This window comes from Fukomys damarensis, unplaced genomic scaffold, assembly GCF_012274545.1.
Source record: "Fukomys damarensis isolate Sample0158 unplaced genomic scaffold, DMR_v1.0_HiC HiC_scaffold_38, whole genome shotgun sequence".
Classification (NCBI taxonomy): domain Eukaryota; kingdom Metazoa; phylum Chordata; class Mammalia; order Rodentia; family Bathyergidae; genus Fukomys; species Fukomys damarensis.
Window position 1 is genome coordinate 44,670,814 of NW_022900950.1, and position 22,583 is coordinate 44,693,396.

Below are 22,583 nucleotides of genomic sequence, written 5' to 3' on the forward strand. Positions count from 1 at the left end.
AAAAATATTTTGGTTTTTTTTTTTTTTTTTTTTTTTGGTACCAGGGATTGAACTCGGGTCTTTGTACTTGCAAGGCAGGCAGCGGAACCACTGAGCTAAATCCCTGGCCCTGAAAAAATATTTAGAAACAGTGAAATAAGTGATCTTTTAGAAGAACTATATAATAATATTTTCTCTGTTCAGTTGCCTTGTGGTACTCATTTTTCAAAACTTTTGATATTGTTATGGCAGTGTTCTGCTTTGAATGCATCAACAAATACCTGCTGTGCCCCTAATATAGAGACTTACCCAAACTTTTTTCACAGGGACTTTGAAGAAGATGACGAGAGCCAGGATTGGGTGTCAGAACTGAAGAAGCGAGTTGGATGGCAGGGCGTGGGTGATGGATAGTGCCTGTGTCATGTGGGGAGGACGTTTCAAGTGAGGAACTCATGTTTGGAAACAGAGTGAAGACGGAGAAACTGTTAATATTTAAAATTCTTCTTCACTAGTATGACTGAGTTTTTAACAAATCTAGAATTGAGCCAGGGATGTAGTTCAGTGGTGCCACGCCTACCTGGCAAGCGAAGGTCCCAAGTTCAATCCCTGGTACCAGGGGGAAAAAAAATCTAGAATTCCTGCCTGGGCATGGTGGTGCACACCTTTAATCCCAGCACTCAGGAGTCTGAGGCAGGAAGATTGCCATGAGTTTGAGAGCAGCCTGGACTATGTAGTGAGTTCAAAGCCAGCCTGAACTACACAGTGAGACTTTTGTCTCAAAAAACAAATAACAAATCTAGAATTGCTATGAGATTTTATAACACACTGGAAAAGGTATAGCAAATAGATGGGTTTGGGCTTCAAGCTTTACAGTCTGATAGATCAGAGGCTGGGTGCTAGCTCTGCCACTAACTTTGACTTTAGGATGTGATTTGACTCCTCGCCTATAAAATAAAGATTTATAATGCCTACCTTCTAGGGACACTGAAAAAATATTATAGCAATTATAGCAGCCCATGTTACTAGTCTGCTAGTCTGCCAGGATTTGTGCTTATTACTGAATAATACTTTATTTTCCCTAAGGAGTTGAAGGTCTAAATACATTTAATCATAACAGGATATTGTGTGCAGTGTTTCTGTAAGACATAGGTCATTGCCAGTGACCTTTACCAATTACTAGCTGTCCATAAACGCAGCCCCTCACAGGATGCACAAAAGAGCACACCCAGGTCGGAGGATCCCCATGGTGAGAGTGGGTCAGCTCTAGATCTTGTCAGACGGCAGTCGGTCCTGCACTGGAGAGAGGAGCAAGGCCACAGTGAGATCCACCTGGCAGGTGTCAGAAAGCAGAAAGTGGTGTGGGATAAACGGGAGGATCAAAGCACGTGTGGGTAACTGTGTATGTGCACACATGCTAGGTCCTCGTTTAATACTGTGGTACTTCGGCGAGGTGAGAATATTCTCCTCACTCAACAGGCTTCTGTCTGCCTCCCGAGTGCTATGTGTACCCCACGCCAGGCTGAACACTCCCTTTCTGGCACTCCAAGAAGATGGTGCCCGCTGGGCACACACCTCTAATCCTAGCACAGACAGAAGCTGAGACAGGAGTCTGAAGCTTTAGACCAGCCTGGGCTACATAAGGAGACACTGTCTCAAAAAAACAAAAACCAAACCAGCAAAAAAATCCAGAATCCCCCAGGGTATAAATATTTCCAAACCATCAAACAAAGTGAACTTGGAATTGTGTATGCATTATTATGGAGATGCCGAATGAATCCTGGATGGTAGAGAACTTGTGGAGATGCTCGAGGTCTGGGTTCCATACCCAGCACTGAAAACAAAAATATTTTGAAAATCAGATGATTTGTAGCATTTTGCTTTTAATAATACTTCAGGAGACTCTGGAATTACCAGCTAATTATAAACATTTTTTAAATTGAGTTTATTGGTACTTTTAAAGTATGCAGTACAGTTACATTCATCATTGGGATCTTGTATGTTTACATGACAGGTCTTGGTTCTCATTTTTTCCCCTTGTCCCTGCCCCTTCACCTCCCAACCCTCCCCTATTTACACAAACTTTGTTTCCCTTTCTTCCTTTTCTCATAGTTTTTCTTTTCCCTTATTTCCTTTCCCCTACCCTTCCCACTTCCCCTACTCCTTTAGCCCTTTTCTTCCTGTTTCACATCATCAGTTATACAATTTGGATCTTATTTACACTTTTATATAAACCATTTTTTGTGATAAAGTACTATATGATTCTTAACATACAACTATACAAAAATTGGACACTTTTAACAAAACTCCCGTTTCTATTATTTGGATAAAAGAAAGAAAAATAGAAAAGAACTTTATTCTGGCAAAAGTTAGCATTCGTCTATGGCTACATGAACTAATGAGACATAAGGAGCCCACTGCTTATTTTAGCAGTGGATATCCAAAATAATTTTACTTACTATATTTAACAAGTATCTGCCAATATTGTGATATATTTTATTTTGATCAATCGTGTGTTACTAGCAGCTTTAATTTTTCAGTCCAATAAAAGTAAGATCCTATGATCAGGAATATTAGGTAACCGGTGAGACCCAGTAAAGAACGCAGCCAGACTGAATTTGGGGGTTTCAGGCGGGACTTCCTGGAGTAATTCCAAGAGAGTTGGAGTCCCGTTCATTGAGCTGGTTCTTTTATATTTAGGGTTGGGGCGTTAGTGGGGCGGGTTTATGTGGGGTGATGGGGCGCATGAGCCTGGGAGAGAGAGAATGGCTGAGTACCTGGCTGAAGCAATGGGCTGTGGCGTAGAAGGTGGGGCAGGTGTGTCTGTCCTAGTAGAGTGGTCGCTGTTCCCAGGCTGGAGTTGTGGGGAGGGTGTAGGAAGGGGCTGTGATTGTTCTCAGCGCTCAGGCACTGGGGGCGGAGTGGGGGGTGCTGACAGGGTTCAGACCTATCAAGGAAATAGAATCTCACTTCCATTTATATACTGTTTAAAGAGCAATATGATAGGGTCATCAGTGACTTTCAGGCATGAAATGGATTGAATTGGGATAAAACTCAGGAAAGTGGAACAGGGGTTTGATTTCAAAGAGAAAAAGTATAAATGTACACTTTCTGATTCTTAGGGGTAGGGCCAACAATTGTGGGTATCCAGTGGCGAGGTATTTAGATTGCGTTGGGTGTGGCTTTTATTCCGTGTTTACCCCTGAGGAAAGTCACTTTTCAGCTGCCTACGCCCAAAAGGAAATTTAAGTGACTTTGGACGGAATTGATGAATCAATGGGGGTGGGGCCTGGTGTAGAGCGAGGTAGGGGTTTGCTGACCGCTGCGATTAAGAGGCCTCAGGAGAAAACTTGGTTTGTCCCCAAGGTTCAGTCTCACGGGGCTTGGCAATAGTGGGACCTTGCACAAGAAGCGCGACTTCTCCACTGGTAGAGCAAGGGTTTGACTCAAACGAAGGTCCTGGGTTTGATTCTCAGCCTCACCACCACAAGAAACACGAGTCCAATCTCTGCTTAGCTCACGTGCAAAACGGAGTCTTAAATCTGGATAGATCCAGCTATTCCGCTGCTGGTTGTCTTCCCCAAAGAATTAAAAAAATAATTATACCACAGGGGGGAAAAAAATCCTTGGACAGTTGGAAATTATTAATAAAGAAAAAGGTATGTGAGGTCTCATAAACGGCAGGGGCTGCGTGCTGGTTGCGTGCTATGCAAAGGAATCACGGGAGACAAGTGACCTCTGCTGACCGGCCTCTCCGGGAGGTCCAGCGCTGCCCCGGGAACCTGACTCGGCCGTGAAGCTCCTCCGGCCCCGCCGGACAGGTACGGTGCGGGCTAGCTGCGCTTCATCCTCACCTGAAGCTGCCCCAGGGCTCCGGGAGCCGCGGGGCAAATGGGTGGATTTCTGGCAGAGGGAGCCAGGGTGGCGGGGAACAGCTTTGTGTCCCGGGCTGCTTCGCTCTCCATGGCGCTGCCCCGGGAACCTGACTCGGCCGTGAAGCTCCTCCGGCCCCGCCGGACAGGTACGGTGCGGGCTAGCTGCGCTTCATCCTCACCTGAAGCTGCCCCAGGGCTCCGGGAGCCGCGGGGCAAATGGGTGGATTTCTGGCAGAGGGAGCCAGGGTGGCGGGGAACAGCTTTGTGTCCCGGGCTGCTTCGCTCTCCATGGCAACGCGCTGGAAGCCAGCAACACTGGAGAGACGCCGGCTCTGCGCGCAATCTCGCCCAAGTCCAAAGGCTTCCACCGCCTGATGCCCCTTGGCGGCAGGGTGGCGCGCCCTCAGTGCTGGGATGGAGGGTTCCCAACTCGCCTCGCTCGCAGCTGGGTCTTCGGGTTTCCGCAGCCTCCCCTAGCCATGCAGTTGTACCCACTTCCTACCATGACGTGAAACGATTGGAAACAACTAGCTTGCTCACCCAAGTTTTTAAAACCTGCCTTATGCCCTAAAGGTAGCATACAGGGGAAGTAAAATAGAGGCAATTTGTAATAAAGTGTATTTCCATTCGTAAATGTTTGGCACTACTATCTGCGAGAAGGTCCTAAAGTAGCCAGATGCCCTTACTTGGGCGCTTGAAAGTGGTGACCTCCAGTGCAGTCCGACACTGACGGCGTGATTTCCCAAATTGGTGAGCAATCCTTGGTAGAGTTCTAAAGTGCAACTAAGCCTTAATTCCTAGGAAAGTGTGTGTGTGTGTGTGTGTGTGTGTGTCTAGGTGTAAAATAGAGTTTGGTCGCAGTCACAGATAATTATGGATTCTTACACGCATGAACATGCACGGGTGACTTTCCTAGGTTGTGGGGGGCCACGGATAATCTTTATTGTGTGGGACCGGCCTCCACGTGGACGCAGTAGTGTCCCAGACTCTGACCGTTGCTAGATTCTGTAATGACTCTGAATCTGTGGGGAGAACTGAAAACTCTATAAATTTCCAGACTGCAGCCTACAGGGCAGTTACTTCCGCACCAAGGAGGGGCGGATGTGAGGTGCCAGGCAACGTGAACATAATAAATTGCCTCTCTGAAGCACTTGCAATGCAGGTACTGCCATTTCTATTTTAGGATACTGAAGTTTTTGCGAGGTTTGTGTGCAGGGTCACCTGCTAAAGTGAGTCAAACTGAGGCACAGCTGAAGCCTGAACCTTGGAGCCCACCAGGCTGAATCTCTTGTTACCTGTGGTCACAAGGAAGTTATTTGTCCCTGTCTTGGGAAGGCCGGAAGAGAAATTTAAGCCGAGTGAGTTCCTTTACTTTTCAGTCATTCGTTTTCTGCTTGTTAGTTGTTAGTTAGCAGTAACTAGCATCCTCTAATTCTAGGAACCTCAGCGCTGGAGATCATGGATAAATTTGATGTGATTAAAGTCATTGGGGAAGGTGCCTTTGGAAAAGCCTACTTGGCTAAAGGGAAGTCAGACAGCAAGCACTGTGTCATAAAAGAGATCATTTTTGCCAAGGTAAAGTTAATTTCGTATTCCTGTTCATTTTCAGTGCTATGTTTAGCTGACTAGTATTGAAAGAAAACACTTTTTTTTGGAAACAGGGTCTCACTATGAAGTTCAGGGTGGCCTTGAGCTCACTATGTAGCCCAGATTGGTGCTGAACTTGCAGTGATTCCCCCTGCCTCAACCTCCAGAGTGCTGGGCTTACAGGTGTATGTCACCAGGCTCAGCTTTACCATAATATGGAAAATTGAGGAAAAAAAAACCCTAAAAAAATACCCAAACTTAAACCTCATGTGAAATTGATTAGTTTTCGGAATAATGATTTTATTACCAATAAAAGTCATTTTTCATGGATCCATGGTATAGTCATAATGTCCTTTCACTCAGGTAGCCTGTCATAGCCTTCTGTGACATTATTCTTTTCACTCGTTTTTAGCTGGCTGGCAGTGAGGTGGCCCACAGCTGGGGTGTTCTTGAATATGTCCTTGAAAGTCCTGAGGCACAGAGCTCGGCAGCCTGTCTGCCTGGTCCAAAGCCCACAGGAGTGCTGTTTCGGTTGGACATGGGCTCAGGCACCAGGTTCACACACTGGTCTAGCGGGTGTGGTCTGGCCACCAAGACTGTCAGCAAGAGTCACTTGTGGCAGGATGGCAACGATGAGATGTTCATCTGTTCACATGACCCTTCTAGTATCAGTGCCTCTGGGGGTGGTGCTGGTCAGATCACATAGTCCAGGACGGAGCCTATGGCTGGCCAGGGATGGAACTAGTCACCTCCTTCTTAAATGTGCCTGCCACTGTCTTTGGGGAGAGGTAGTTCCCTACTACACACCGGCCCCAGTAACTGATTCCATGAGGAAAGTACCCTGGGTTCTCATGATGAACAAGGAAGAAGCCAGGGATGTTCATGATCACGTCCTGGACAGGGATGCAAGACCATAGATTCTGCTCCAGATGAGTTGGATGTGATCAGCTGTCACCACCTGCAGGTCATCATAGAGACTGCCACTCAAGTGCATATCCTGAAGTTTTATGTCGGGCAGCTCGGCCAATAGTAAGCTCTGTGTGTCCTTGTTCAGCAATCTGAAGAGCCCATCCAATTTGGTTTTTCACAGCTGCTTTCCCTTGATTGGCTCAGGCAAGTGGGGCTAATTGCCTGATCATACATCCGCTTAATTGCCCATGTGGCAATGCCCAGCATGTCTGTTCCACCCACCCCAGCACCAGCCTGGCCCTGGAGAGCACAGTATCGATGGCCATGCCAATGTCGCTGTCATCCTTCTTGCCCTTGCACTCAGCAACTACATGACTGGCCTGGCTTTTCACCATAGACAATGGGCCTGCCGTGTCTTCTACAACCTGCTCTTGCTGCTGTTTAAACTTGTCAGGGAATCTGCGAGTAACCTGCCCCTTTTCTGCAGCTATTTCTTTGGCTCTCCCCCACCAGGTATTGTGGTAGGGTGACCCCAGAAAAGCTGAAATGAAGTTGTTCTGTGACTTCTGATTCCTGGAATAGCTCAGTCTTAAAAGGAAGAAAGAAAGGGCATAAATAGGGTGCAGTCACTTGCATTAGCACACACATTTGAAAAGTATTGTCCTTAGATGATAAGTAGAAAATGCAAATCTAAAAAACAAAGTCACAAGAGACAATGTTTTTGGAAAATGAAAAATATAATGATCTTATTACCCAGCATTACTGGTTTGATTTATGTGATATATGATACATTTTCCTATTTTAGATTTCATTTATTTCTTCACAGCAGTGGTTGCTGCTGGAATGTTGCATTTTTATAAAGAACCCTTTTCTGTGGAAGGCTAGATACTATAGTATTCAGAGCAGGTTATGGTGGTGCATGCCTATAATCCCAGCACTCGGGAGGTTGAGATGAAAGGATTGTTGCAAGCTCCAGGCCAGACTGGGCTACATAATAAGTCAAGCCCAGCCAGAACCACATAGTGAGATTCTGTCTCACTGCCCCCATAAATAAATACATAAATAACTTTCTTGCAGATACCTACGTGATGGGCCAGGGATTTAGCTCAGTGGTTCTGCTATCTGCAAGGACCCAAGGTTGATCCCCGGTACCAAAAAAAAAAAAAAAAAAAATAGCTACATGATGATTACAGTACCACCAATCCAACCCTTTCTGTCTATCTATCTACCAGTCAATCATCTATAGTATCTAAGACAGATCTATGTTTCCTACTCCAGCCTCAGACTCCTGGACCCAAGAGATCCTTCTGCTTCAGCTTCCTGAGTAGCTAGAACTCCAAGCATGTGCCACAATACCTGGCTTTTACTTTTTTTTTTTTTTGGTACCAGGGATTGAACTCAGGATCTTGCACTTGTGAGGTAGGTGTCACAACTCTGAGCTAAATCCCCGGCCCAAAAATGTGGCTTTTTGTGGCACCACTGAGCTAAATCCCCAGTCCTGGCTTCTACTTTTAATACAGTAAATTTCTCTGGCTCTTCTTACTTTCTTGATTAAGATTGTCATTAACAAGCCATTGACCAGATATGGGACACCATTTATAGTAGAGATATCATTTCCTGCCTTTGAGGGACCAATTGTAGAAATGACATTAAAACAGAGACATTTTAAGGAATTTTATATGAGAGTTAGCAGGAAGCATGTACTGAATACAAGATACCGTCACCAGACTAATTTGTCTTTCATATTCTTTAGATGCCTAGCCATGAGAAGGAAGCTTCGGAGAAAGAAGTGATTCTTCTGGCAAAGATGAAACATCCCAACATTGTAACCTTCTTCAGTTCATTTGAAGGTTAGGTTTTCTAGTATTTTTAAAGTTTGTAGTAAAGTATAGACATGCTGACTTATAAAATATATGTTCTTGAGAATTGTGTATAAATTAATTTTTGTAAATGGGTTCACTTTTCTAGTTATCTTTCTTTTCTCTCTAGTGAATTTTTGTAGACAGCTTTTCTGTTTTATTTTGTTTGTTTGCAACAGGGTCTCAGTGTATACTCCAGGCTGGCCTCCAACCTCCAGTCCTTATACTCAGGACCTTGTGCTTGCCAGGCGGGCACAGCACCTCTGAGCTACATCCCCAGCCCACATCTCCCTTTCTTGCCAAATGATCAGAATGGAAGATGATATGCTAGCCACACAGCCCTTTAGTTGACTTGAATTTCCATGCACTAAATGTATATTTCAGAAACCTGGTAAACCATGAGCCAAATATCAATTTAGTGAAATGTAACTGCTATTTAAAAAGTTAGGCTTCTGAAACATCAAAAACATCATTACAGAGCCAGGGATTTAGCTCAGCAGTGTGGCCACTTGCCTCACAAGTGCAAGGTCCTGAGTTCGATCCCTGGTATGAAAAACCAAAAACAAAACCGTCATTACATACCTGTCTGCCTTTTTATAGAAAGCTTGTTTGTTCTCCTAGAGAATATTCCTACAGATCCTTAATGTAATTTTCTACATGAACATGTAAAAAGGCAGAACAAGAGAACAGCTTTGTATCCACTGAGATTTGCTCGTTAGGGAGAATGTTCTCAAGTTCTTGTTGGAAATCCACATGTGAGGCTTTGGGAACTGTTCTGTGCATGTGTCCTAGAACTTTGAAATAAATAGGTCATGCCCATTTTCCCAGCTGGCCTCTCAATTCCTAATCTCCTACCTCATTACAGCACTTGCCTAACACGTGCAGTGAAATCTTGGGTTTGATCTCATTACCACACACAAAAAAGGAGGACAGTAAACTTTATACATTTTGGGATTGTGTCTCTTTTGATCCTCTGCACATGGCAAATAGCAGCTCCCTTTGCTCCTTGGCATGTGGCACCTATTAGAGGTTCAACAAGTGAATGAACTGGACCATTTTAACAGACGGCAGTAATAAGAATAGTCCATGCAAAATGAACTCTGGAGGGCAGTTTACACTGGACACCGATACAAAACTGAGGTCATGTTTACAGTGTAAATAACCTCTGCTGGGTTTGCTTATATTGTACATTTACATGTCCTTATGACTTTTTTCTGTTTTTAAAGTAGAGTTCCCTGTGTTTAGGAAAACTAAAGCTGTTCTGATGCCTATGAGTTTGCTTGGCAGATTGTTGGTACTGGAAACATGATTGTATTCAAAAGCTTAAGAGAATCTTATTTTACCTGACTTGAGAGAGTGTAAATACAGGCTTTATTGACTCAAAACTGCTTATCTCTGAACATAAGAACTAAAGCTGTAACTGGGCCTATGAGTATGAGGCCAGTCTAGGCTCCTCCTGAGTTCAAAACTGCGTAAGGAGGCCCTGTCTCAAACAAACAGACAAACAAACCAAAACTCAAGTGCTAATGTTTTTCTATGGAAAATATGAGATTTTTTTTTTTATGGGTCTGAGGCAACTAAAGCAACAAAAATATGAGAATCTAGTGATATTTTCCTAGGGCTAAGTTAATTCCATTTAAATTTTTAAACTATCTCTTATGTAGTAGGCATATTCTAGTTCTTGGGGATCTATCAGTGAATAAAACGGACAAAAATCCCTGCACTGTTGTATTTATTTTCTTTTGCTGCATCTCAAATAAATATATATTTAATGGCTTTAAAACAATATCTATGTGTTTTCTCTTTTCTTTTTCCCCCTTTCCTTCCCCCTCTCCCTTTTCCTTGCTTTCTTTTCCTTCCCTTCCCTCTCCTTCTCTCTCTCTCTCTCTTTCTTTTCCCTGATGTTATCTTTTAATTTCAGAAGGTCAGAATTCTGGCCGTGGCTCTGTAGGTGTCTCTCCTCCAGGTCTCACATAGCTGAAATGAAGATGTCAGCTAGGACCGCGGTCTCTTCTGTGGCTCACGGTCCTCTTCTGAGTACTTGGTAGCAGAATTTCTTTAGTAGCACTTGTAGGACTCAGGCTCCACTCATTTGCTGGCTGTTGACCAGGAGCTGCCCTTTGCCTTGAGAAGTGAACTTCTGTGCCAATCATATGGCCCCTTAGCGGAGCTGGGGAACCCTCGCTTCCTCTGTCTTTGACTAGACCCAGATTTGAATGGCTCATGTGATTAGGTTAGTCCCACGGATACTCTTTTATTATTTTTGTTATTGTTTATTTAAAACCAGCTGATTAAGCCTGATATTCTGGTACACACCTGTAATCCTAATACTCTGGGGGGCTGAGGCAGGAGAATTGCAGTTCTGAGCCCAGCCTAGGTAATTTAGGAGTTTACCAGGACCCTGTCTCAAAATTTTAAAAAAGTTAAAGTAGGAAATTATATGGCCTGTTTTATTTTGGCTGCTATAACAGAATACTGGGTGGCTTTTTAAAAAGTACGTGTTAGTAATACAGATTAATTGCTTTCATTTTGGCGGAATCATACATGCAGAAAAATACAGTGTTAGGTAAATGGTAAGACCCAGTAAAGAACACAACCAGCCTGAATTTGGGGGCTGCAGGTGGGACCTCCTGGAGTGACTCCTAAGGAGAAGCCAAGTCCAGTTTATTGAGCTGGATCTTTCATAGATAGGGTTGGGGGTTTAGTGGGTTGGGTGACAGAAGGTGGGGTGAGACCTAGGATGGCTGAGTATGTGACTATACAGGCACTGTCACCAAGCAGGTGGGGCAGTGTGTTCCATCCTAGCAGAAGGCATTGTTCCTGGGCTCACGGCTGTAGAATATAGGAATGGGCTGATTGTCTTGGAGCTCAGGAACTTGGGCGGTTGGGGTTGTCAAATGGGTCAGACCTGTCACACATTTGATGTTTTTCACACACACCCTCATCATGCCCTCAGATAGCTCTTTGTTAAGGGGGATCTGAACCTGTTACCAGACTGGGTCTGAAGCGGGTCCCAAAGCCAAGGAACTTAACCCATCTTAAACATAATGTGAGCTCCGAAGCTCACTGACTACTGTCATGGAAAAAGAATTTTCCAGTCGTGTAAGTTAGAGGCTCTGGAGCAGAATTTTAGTACAGTGTACCCTTGACTTACGAACTGGATCAGATTGGTTCCGAAGGGCTGGTTGTAACTCAAGTTGGTTTTAAGTCAGTACAGCTGAGATCTGGATGTTTACCTGGGTACACGTTATAGATAACAAGGGGCAGATGAATCTTCAATTAACCTAAGTAACCCAAGTTGTTCATATGTCAGACTGGTCAGAACTTGATGGTCCACTGTACAACTCAGAGGAATAGGGTGTGGGCCCTCAAGAGAGAGAGGCACATCGCTTCCTGGATTGGGAAACATTTATGCTTCACTCAAGGGGGTGGAAACCCCCAGAAAAGGTGGTCCATCCTGTTAGGGAACTGATCATGTTAAAGTATGCTGTGATGCCGCCAGCCCAGGCTGCATTCTCCTGGTGCTTCTTGGCTCCTAAAATGACCTCATGCACTTATCTCTGGTTTACCTCCCCTCAAGGCCACAGTGGCCCAGAGAAGTTGAAACCTGCTTCTGCAGGGCTGGACCCATAAAAGCATTCTGACCTGTGATAGGTTAAAAGTAGCCCACTCCTCATGAATAAGCAATAGCCCAGCCCAAAACCAATAAAAGGACCTTCCTTTCTTTGTTCCTCTCTTCTTTTTCTTCCTCCTCTCTCTCTCTGCTCTCTCTCTACTCCCACCCCTTGAATAAAATCTCCAGCCGGACCCCTCGGTGTGTGTATGGCCTAGTTGTTGAGCGTCACTGTTCCCTTTCACATCCCCACAAGGGTGCTGGCCCATTTTAAAGGTATGAGCCCAGTATTTTTTGTTTTTATTTATTTATTTTCCTGACAGACATTGTGCTGCTGAGCTGCATCCCTGGCCTGGTTTTCTTGTTTTTAAAGATGGGTAATATAAGCATTCTTTGAATTCCCTCAGTCTGTTCCTTTATCTTAGGATCAGGAACCTGCTCTTTCCTTTTTTTAATTGAGCCATTCTATGGACTTTCAGTATACCTGAGGAATTTCGGATGTGATGGGTATGGTAGAGAAGGAGCCTAAATTTAACCGAGGGAGTGCTGATGTGGGTCACCCTAGGTAAGGTTAGCTGGGGCTCAGAAGTTGCAGTCTTTTTAGAAGCACAATTGTTGGGGCCGGGGTTTAGCTCAGTGGTTCCGGCGCCTGCCTCGGAAGTGCAAGGGCCTGAGTTTAATCTCAGGTACCAAAAAAAAAAAGTATGATTTTTGATTACTATTTCTGTGTCTCCTTTGTCCCTATCTTTTATTTCTTCTATCGTACCTCAAACCCAGGCCTTCATACTGAGCTATATCCCCAGCCATTTTTTGTTTTGAGACAGGGTCTCATTATGTAGTTGAGACTGACCTGGAACTCACTCTGTAGCCCAGGCTGGTCTCGAACTCACAGAGATCCTCCTGCCTCAGCCTTCCAGAGTGCTGGGATTATAAGTGTGGGTTATCACACCTGGCTCTGTGTAGCTTTTCCACAACAGATGTTTACTGTTCATGGTTCTAGAGCCCAAGAAGTCCAAAGTCAAGGTACTGGCAGATTTGGTGTCTGGAAAGAGTTCACTTTCTGAGTCCTCACCTGGTGGAAGGGGAGGGCAATTTTTCTTGGGTGTCTTTATGTTTGTTTTGTTGAGCCAAGGTCTCACTGAGTAGCCGTGGCTGGACTTGAACTTATCAGGCCTCTTTTATAAGCACAATCATCCCATTCTTGAGGACTGAGGGCTTTATTCTCGTTGCTTACTAACCTCCCCAAAGCCCTATATCTTAATACTGTTATTTTGGGGATTAGGATTTCAATGTATAAATTTTTAGGAGGTACAAACATTCAGAACACAATTACCTTATTCTTACATGTAATTGTGCAATCATTTGCCAAACTTTTATGCAAGGCCAAGGCTTTGTCTTTTTATTCTTCCTTATGTAAGCTATATTCCCTGTTTAGAATTTCCAATTTCCTTATTTCCAGTGTTACTGGGGTGCTAGGGTGCTGTGGGCTTCAACAGAATTTTTTCCCAGGTTTTTGATGTCCTAAACAAAGAATTGGACAAAACACATGAAAAAGGTAGTGAGATTTTACATGTATTAAAGGTAGGAAAAGAAGTACGCTCTATAGAGTGAGAGCTGGCCGCTGAGAGAGAGCACAGTGGCATTGAAGTCAATGGCGGCCATCTTTTGTAAACTCCTCTCCCACCCCTGCTGAGGTCAGATCTAGGCTGTCCTGTCGAAGACCTGCTTGATCTTGTGCCAGGAGAATTGAGGATAGCATTTTCTGATGGGTCCCAGGTGAAGGGCTTGGGCACATGTGTACTGGGTCTCCAGGATTGTCACATCACTTCAACTTGCCCAACTAGCTGGCCATGCCCTAATCTCCTGCCTCACTAACACTGTGGAAGAAAGAGGTAAAGATATTGGAAGTTTGAGCCCAGCCTTGGTAGCTTAGCAATGTAATGTTTCAAATATAAATGTAATGTATATAAATATAAATATAATGTATCAAAATAAATGATAAGCTGGGCATGGTGGCACACGCCTGTAATCCCAGCACTCGGGAGACTGAGGCAGGAGGGTCGCTGTGAGTTCGAGACCAGCCTGGGCTCCAGAGTGAGTTCCAGGTCAGTCTCAACTACATAGTGAGACCCTGTCTCAAAAAAATGAAAAACACACAAGCAAAATAAATAAATAAATAAAAAAAGGCTGAGACTGTAGTTGGGTGCCAAGGCCCGGGGTTCAGTCCTCAGTACTGGGGGAGCGGGTGGTGGAGAATTCCATATGGAGTAAGAATTTATTGAATAATTTGTATTCACAATTTATTTAGAGCTTTCCAGTTACAGTGATTTTTTTTTTTTTTTTTTCTGTACCAGGGATCGAACTTAGGACCTGCAGTTGTGATGCAGGTGCAGTGCCACTGAGCTAAATCACCGGCTCTTTCCAGTTATGTTTTATTTGTCCCAATTAATGTTCAGGTCAACAGTTTTGTTTTTTGATTTTTTTGTCACTTTTACTGAATCCTAAAAACAATTCATTGTAGTTTTTCTGACTTGTTTTTGTAGAAATAATCCAATTTTTCTTTTTCCATTCGTGTCTCATCAGTTTATGTAATAAATTACAATGACAGTGGCTTCCAGACCTTTTGATGGAGATCAAATGTAGTGTCCCTTCTTATCAGTTTAATATCTGGTATGTACTCTGTGCAAGGACAATATATTAAGTGGATTTTTGGAGCTGTTGTCATAGGATAAGAGCTTGCTGCATCCACTCCGTACATTGACCTGCTATTACAGATCCTCCAGGAACCCCCATGGGGGAAACAAAAAAAATTACAGTGGCAAGTATAAATGACATATACAGACTTGGGAGCAATGATCTTGGTGAGAATCTGTTGAACTGCAAGGAGCAGAGGTACTTGGATATCATAGAAAGCCCAGTAGCCACTAGTGGTAACTTTGAGTGGAAAACAGTAATAGGATTGACCAATAATCTTGTTAGTAGGTTAGATAGAGGTCAGGTAGTACAGTTCCTCTCTCTCTCTCTCTCTCTCTCTCTCTCTCTCTCAGGTAGTACAGTTTCTACTCTGCCTCCCCCCACTTTCTCTCTCTCTTTTGAGACAGGATATCATATATTCTAAACTGACCTCAAACTTTCAACAATTGTCCTGCCTCAGCCTCTCCTGTGCTGGGATCACAGGTGTGTGCCGCCATACCCGGCACTAGGTAATATGGTTTTTACTGTAGTCAGCAGCATGGTTGATTTAATGCCATATAAGTGTAAATTTATACCCCAGTTCAAGAAGGGGCTATTAATTCTTCCTGGGATATTGGGGAAGACCTGCTATTTTTATATCTGGTTTCTAATCTCTTCTAAGAATATAATAATAGTCAATATTTATTGAACTCTCATAAATTTAGGCATTGTTCTAAACATCTGGAGTGAATCAATTCATTTGATCTTTCTAACAACCCTAAGAGGAAGTTTCTATATTATTATTTCCACTTACAGATGAACCAATGAGGCAGAGAAAGAGAGTGACTTACCTTGAATGACAGAGCTAAGAAATGAAAATGGTGGTCTGGGTTGGGGTGTAGCTCAGTGGTAATATGCTTGCCCTGGACCTCATCTCAGCAAAAAGAAAAATAGATTGATAGATGAAAGAAAGGAAGGAAAGAAAGTAAGTGGCGAAGTGGGATTAGATCTCATTCCTTTTTTGTGTATGTTGTACTGGGTACAGAACCTAGGGTCTTTGCATTGCGCTACATACCCAGCCCCTTTATATTTTTAATTTTGAGATGTGGCCTCAATAAGTTGCTAAATAACCCAGGCAAGCTTGGGCTTGAACTTGCAGTCCTCCAGCCTCAGTTTCCCTGAGTGTTGGGATGTCAGGCATAGGCCACTACACTGGCTCCCAGTCCATCTTGATTGTATAGTCAGAATATTTAACTATTATATTCTGCATTTTTCTCTTGTATTTCCTGCTTTCTAAATTTTGTTGTTGTTGTTTTTGGTTTTGGTACCGGGGATCAAGCTTAGGACCTTTTGCTTTCGAGGCAGGTGGTGGAACCACTGAGCTAAATCCCTGGCTTTACTTTCTAAATTTGAAAGGCAAATGATTAATAAATACCGGATACCCTACCAGTGCCAAAGGATTCCTTTTCTTACAGAGAACAACAGGCTGTTTATTGTAATGGAATACTGTGATGGAGGGGATCTCATGAAAAGGATCCATAGGCAACAAGGAGTGTTATTTGGTGAAGATCAGGTAAAAACTTTTAATTTGCTTTTTAATTATATGTGTGTGGTTTATTACATTTAGAATGTCATAAGTAGTAGACCATGTTTATATGAAGCATAGTCTTTGGTAGAAAAATTCAACCCCAAAAATAGTGGATCAATATTCTTGGTAGATTTAGTCCAGAACATTTGCAGTTGAACTGAAATTGAGTCTTTTTCTCCTTCTCCGCCCACCCCACATCTTTTTCCTTCCCTCCCTGCTTTTGTATTACTGGGTATTGAACCCAGAGCCACACACATGCTAGGCAAGTGTTCTAGCACTGAGGTACGTACATCCCCAGCACTTTTTATTTTCATATGAGGCCCTCGCTAAATTGCCCAGGTAGGCCTCAAACTAGTGATCCTCCTCTTCAGCCTCCTGAGTGGCGGGGATTACAAGTATGCATCTCTAGGCCTGGCTGAGACTTTTTTTAAAAGAAGAAAAAAAAAAAAGATACTCTATGTATAGTTCACATAGAATGCCTCTGAGGTCAGTCTTCATGGCTAAAAAAGTATCTGCATGTATGTGTTCTTTAGCCATTTTATTTATTTATTTTTGAGACAGGGTCTCACTATGTAGTTGAGACTGACCTGGAACTCACTATGTAGCCCAGGCTGGTCTCGAACTCACAGCGATCCTCCTGCCTCAGCCTCCCAACTGCTGGGATTACAGGTGTGCGACACCATGCCCCGCTTCTTTAGCCATTTAAAATGTAACATATTTAGAGCTTCACATGTTTTTTTACCATTTTTACCCCATTATAAAACAGTTTCCATTTTGCCAAGGAGAATAGTCAGTCTCCTTAGCAATGCCTATTTAATATCATCGGGTATTTTTGTTATTATTTGTGGCGCTTGGGATGGAATCCAGGGCCCTGAGCCCGCTAGGCAAATGCTCTACCAGTATGCTGTGCCCCTAGCCCATTTTGTTGGTTATTAAGAGATGGACAGAAGAGGTGAAGAATAATGGCCTCCGTCCCCATTTGCTCTGCAAGAACACATTTTCCACTAGCCTCTGAGCTTCCTTTGAAACCCTCAGGGAGTTGTGCCCATGAAAGACACAGGTATGTGTGTGTATGAGTGGGGGAATCCGAAAGAGGTCCTGTGTGAAGTGAGGGGTGGAGCCATTGCCTCAAATAGCACACAGGAATGGCTTTCTTTTGGCCATTTGTTTCTTTGTTCTATTTTAGCATTTAAAAACATCATGCCCCTGTAATTTCCTCCTAGAATTGAAGTTACACACCTGTAATTCCAGCACTCAGGAGGTTGAGGCAGCAGGATCTCCATGAGTTCAAGGCCAGCCTGAACTACACAGTGAGATCCCACTGTCTCAAAAATCCAAACAACCCCCCCCCCAAAAAGTAGAATATTATGAATGATCAATATCTTTAATGTCTGTGACATTAATGAGGCATTCTTCCTAATTCATGTATATTATATATTAAAATCCATATTTACAGAAACTGTTCTTTCTTTTTTTACCTAGTTATTATTTTGCCACATTTCACAAAAATGCTTTTCATGACAAAATTTTAAGCACATTTCCCTTTGTTGGGAAAGACCTAACATGAAACTGACTGTAGAATTATTTAGTCTTTCTTCTCCTGTTATTTTCCTCTTCCCATATAATTTATTGATTTTTTTTGTATCGGGGATTGAACTTGGGACCTTGTGCTTGCGAGGCAGGTGGCAGAACCACTGAGCTAAATCCCTGGCCCTTCCCATGTAATTTAGCAGACAAAGAACAAGTGAAATTTCAGGAGTTTAAGTGAGTCTCTGTAGGCATACAACACATTTTCATAGATTCATGGCCAACTAAGATAAAATCCTGACTAAGAAATCAAAATGAGATTTTTCCCCCCTTTTTATGCAGCACTAGGGATGAAATCTTTGGGCTGCCAGGCACATGTTCTACCTCAGCCCCAAACTTTAAAAGTAGAATATTTGTTGATTTTTTATATTAGATATGTAGTTATTTATTTTTCTGTAATTAATATACATATAAATTATACAAATGGATGGGTTCATTGTGGTAATTATTTTGTTACAATTTCTTCTTTTTAATTTTTAATTATTAAAAGTTTTACTAGTATATATTTGCAGTACATAATGATTACATTCATCATGGGAAGTTGGTACATGTACATAAAGTTAGGCAAAAGGAGGAAAAAGCAAAGGTACGAGCTCAATAGGACAAGCTTATTTCAGAACAAACCTGAGAGGGATTGCCATGGCACTTAGGAACAGAGCAGAAACTCTTAAACAGGATATAAGGCTTTTATAGGGTCCTGAGCATGAAGGGCGTCTGTGAAAGGAAAAGGTCAGAATGGGACTTTCGAGGGGAAGAGTTCAGAAAAAGGGAGTTATAGTTGTCTGCCAGGGACAAGGCTTGAGAAAGGACAGGAGCAGGGCTGAAGAATGATGGGAGTCATGGGGCGTAGCCATGGTTACTGGGCCTTATTAACCCATGATAACATGTACATCTTTAGTAGATGTAAAAGCGTAGCAGGATGGAAAAGGCTTAAAGTGATCTCTGGTCAGCCTAGGAGGGTGGCAGTTCGACTCCACATTACATTTCCTAATTCTTTTTACTTCCCTTTTCTTCTCCTTTCTTGCTCCCTCTGTCTTTTTAGTTTCTTTCTTACAATTTCTTTTGCTTGCAAACTGTCTTAGTTACTTTTCTCATTGCTGAGACAAAATACCCAACACCCACAAGTTAAAAGAGAAAAGGTTTATTTCAGCTCATAGTTTATGGAGATTTCAGTCCATAGTCATCCAGCTCTAAGGCAGGGTGACGTCGCAGAGGAGCAGCAGTCCATGGCATAGAAAGCAGCAGGCAGCAGGCAGCAGGCAGTAAGCAGAAAGAGCAGCCACTGCCTGCCTTCTTTCTGTCCCTTATGTTCCATCCAATGTGTAAATCTGTTGATTGCTACTTCCCACACCCAGGGTGGGGCTTCCATTGTCCACCCCCTTAATCCCAGCATCACTCACTTAATTCACATTCACACACCCTAACCCAGCCACCTTTGAAACTCCCCATGTATGAGTATGTGAGGCTTTGGAGGGACATCTAGATATAAGCCTTAACACAGACTTTATTTCCACATTATTCTCCAGATTTACACATAGGACAAACAGTATTATTGGTACACTAAAAAGACTGATTGAATAAGGATAAAGAAGAGACCTACAGGAAATATGTATTGCAACTTAAAAAATATATAACATTGGAAGTACTAAAATCGCATCTTTTTATAACTTATTAATGACTAAACAGTTTTTATTACATTTAAAAATAACTAGGTTTTACTGTTCTTATTATACTTTGAAGCCAGGGTCTTCACACTAAACTACATCCTCACCCCTTTAAAAAATCTATTTGTTTTTCTTTTGAGACGGGTCTCACTGAGTTGCTGAGTTGTACAGGCTGGAGTGGAGCTTGTGATCCTCCTGCCTCTGCCTCCCAGAATTAGTAGTTTCTAACAACCTTGCAGATTCTCCAGTTGTCCTTCTCTCACACTCTTCTTGACACCTTCTGTTTCACAAGAAGGAAAACTCAGTGGTACGGAGGGGGTTATCGGGGTTATCAGGAAGCATAGACAACCACTGTATTTGCATTTGGCAACCCAGTGTTAAATAAGAAAAAAAATCCTGAATGGCCTCCGTATCTCCCTCACTTCTGTTTATTTATTTATCTATTTATTTGCATGTGGGATTCCCTTTGATATTAATGGTGTTTGCATTGCTCTTCTGCACCTCCATTTTTTTAGCTGAAAAGTGAAAATCATGTGTCTTTACCGGCTTTGTTCCTGCAATCACACACACAGTATATTATTGCTCTTTTTTACATGTTATTGTGAAGATATTTTGATGACTACCAGACAGTTCAGTTGTTTTGTTTTGTGTTTTTCTCTGCAGATCCTGGGTTGGTTCGTACAAATTTCTCTTGGCCTAAAATATATTCACGACAGGAAGATATTACACAGGGACGTAAAAGCTCAGGTAAGCACTCAGAAAGAAGACTAAGATAAAATGAATCTTTCCTTGAGATTTTTCAAACAATACAGCATTTTCTCCATTTTTAGAACATTTTTCTTAGCAAGAATGGAATGATTGCAAAGCTTGGGGACTTTGGTGTAGCAAGAGTCCTGAACAAGTAAGAACCTTGCAATATTATTTTTCTTTTCACTCAAAATGGCCAAAGTATGTATTTTGAGGCATCATAAATTAAGATGACTTTACAAACTTGGTTGTTTGAGTATTTTAGGTAACTTTATATAAATGTAGTAAATCATCTGGGCATGGTGGCACAGCAGTTTGGGAGAGGCTGAGGCAGGAGGATCACAAATTCAAGCCCAGCCTGGATCTTGTCTAAAAAATAAAAATTTTAAATTGGGTATGGAGGCACATGCCTGTAATCCCATCACTCAGGATGCTGAGGCAGGAGGATCACCAAAAGTTCAAGCCCAGACTAGGCCGCATAGGGAGTTCAAGGCCAGCTTGAACTACAGAGTGAGGCCCTATTTCAAAAAATCAAAAAATGAATAATTTTTTAAAGGGTTGGATATGTGTTTCATTGTGAAGGCCACAGGGTCAGTCCTTACTACACACACACACACACACACACACACACACACACACACACACACACACGCGCATGCATTAAATCATTCAAATGTCTGTAATTAAGATTCCCAACATAAATTGCAGCATAATAAAATAATGGTGGCAATGTTTAAATGTTCAATTGCTGGAAATTTATTCCAAGAAAATAATTTGAAATTTGAAGTAATTTAAATAATAATTTAATTATTTAATAAGAATTGGGAAATGGTTACATTTAAATTCAATAAAATGTTTCTAGTATTTTGCCAAAAATATTTAAGGTTTTGAGAACTTTTTGGCAACCTAAGGAAATACTTAATTATATTAAATAGTTTTTTGTTTTTTGAGATAGGGTTGCAATATGTAGTTTAGGCTGGACTTGAACTCACTATATAGCCCAGGCAGTCCTTGAACTCATGGTCTTCCTCCTGCCTCAGCCTCCTGAGTGCTGAGATTATAGGTGTGTGAGACTACCTGGAATTTAATTATATTAAGTAAGGAAAATGGGATTCTGAATTATAAACAGACTGTTATAAACATACTATGGTGATAGTTATGTGAAAAGTATGGGTAGGAAATACTAAAAACTGTATATATATTAATTTTTAAGAGGAACTATTTTGAGGCTTTAGACTTTTTTCTTTATTTCTTTTTTTCAGTACTGGAGATTGAACTCAGGGCCTTGTGCATGTTAGGCAAGTTCTCTATCATTGAGCCACACTCCCATCATCAGAATGTATATTTCCACAGAGATATTTTATTTTATTTTATTTTCAGTAAAAGTAAATCTATATTTTAATGTGTAAACTTATGGGAGTCGGTGGGTGTGGTGATGCATGCCTGTAATTCCAGCACTTTGGGAGGCTGAGGCAGGAGGATTGCTGTGAGTTCGAGAGCAGCCTGGGCTACATATTGAATTCAAAACCAGCACAAACTACACAGTGACACCCCGTCTCAAAACAAACAAACAAACAAACAACAAAAGAAATGTGTGTGGGTGAATTATAAATTTAAAAATCTACTGATTTTATTACTTTTTTGTAAATGTAAAGTGTTTTGCTTTCTTCTAATACATGCATCTGATTTTGTTATGTTTTTACATTTTTCTTGATGTCCATGGCTTTCTTACTCCAGTAATAAACCACAGTGTTTTATGATTTAATGTAATTTGACAGTTCCATGGAGCTTGCTCGAACCTGTATTGGAACCCCTTACTACTTGTCCCCAGAAATCTGTCAGAATCAGCCATACAACAACAAAACGTGAGTTGCTGGCTATGGGTTTGAAAGTGTCAGAAAATCTTATAGATGAGACTGAATTAAGATTCCAGAAGCTAAAGTTATAATCTCATCTCGCTTTCTTCTGGGTACTTTTATAATGTCACTTTTTCCGTGTGTAAAATGGAGATCCCAGTGACTATCCCTGAAGCTTTGGCCTTGTTTGTTTGTTTGTTTGTTTTTTGAGACAGGCTCTTGCCATAAGTTCAAAGCCAGCCTGGGCTATGTAGTGAGATCAAAGTCAGCATGAACCACATAGCAAGACCCTGTCTCAAACAAGCAAACAAACAAAAAAAGCACATATATACGTATATTATGTATACATATGTTATATTAACCCCCCCTTGGAGATGTATATATGACATCCCTTTTCCCTGGTGGGGTTGGGCTCTAGCTGTGCAGTAACATAGGTGGGATATACTGGAAGGAAGGTAGACAGTGGAGAGCAGAGATTAGTCTTGCCAGGTTGAGTCCTGGGTCAGCAGCATTGTTTTGTTTCCTTGTACTGCTTTTTAAAAATTGGAGTCAACATTTAAATATTGAAAGATTCCAGAGCCAGACCTGGTGGTGCACACTTGTAATCCCAATACTTGGGAGGCTGAGGTGGGAGGGTCTCCATGAGTTC

At 42.2% G+C, this 22,583-nt stretch overlaps 2 protein-coding genes, 1 non-coding gene and 1 pseudogene across 7 annotated transcripts in view; 3 read left to right on the plus strand and 1 right to left on the minus strand.

Moving 5' to 3' along the window:
- The window catches only part of Nek3 (NIMA related kinase 3), a 30,127-nt gene extending 29,533 nt beyond the window's left edge, over nucleotides 1-594 (plus strand). For all 5 annotated transcript variants that reach the window (XM_010636630.2, XM_010636631.2, XM_010636632.2 and 2 more), the window contains one exon: nucleotides 306-594. In XM_010636630.2, the coding sequence (XP_010634932.1) occupies nucleotides 306-390 (85 nt within the window). In that variant the 3' untranslated portion in view covers nucleotides 391-594. The remainder of the gene's footprint in view (nucleotides 1-305) is intronic.
- Nucleotides 595-3,944: 3,350 nt separating this feature from the next.
- Nucleotides 3,945-22,583, plus strand: part of Nek5 (NIMA related kinase 5) — a 57,168-nt gene continuing 38,529 nt past the window's right edge. The window contains exons 1-8 of the mRNA XM_010636620.2: nucleotides 3,945-3,997; nucleotides 5,035-5,209; nucleotides 5,290-5,426; nucleotides 8,101-8,197; nucleotides 15,968-16,065; nucleotides 19,995-20,078; nucleotides 20,162-20,232; nucleotides 21,857-21,943. Of these exons, the coding sequence (XP_010634922.1) occupies nucleotides 5,310-5,426; nucleotides 8,101-8,197; nucleotides 15,968-16,065; nucleotides 19,995-20,078; nucleotides 20,162-20,232; nucleotides 21,857-21,943 (554 nt within the window). The 5' untranslated portion in view covers nucleotides 3,945-3,997; nucleotides 5,035-5,209; nucleotides 5,290-5,309. The remainder of the gene's footprint in view (nucleotides 3,998-5,034; nucleotides 5,210-5,289; nucleotides 5,427-8,100; nucleotides 8,198-15,967; nucleotides 16,066-19,994; nucleotides 20,079-20,161; nucleotides 20,233-21,856; nucleotides 21,944-22,583) is intronic.
- On the minus strand, nucleotides 5,794-6,522 carry LOC117284580 (annotated as a pseudogene).
- LOC117284681 lies at nucleotides 14,427-14,612 on the plus strand. Its single transcript, XR_004515768.1, has one exon. It is a non-coding gene; the product is annotated as a U2 spliceosomal RNA (small nuclear RNA).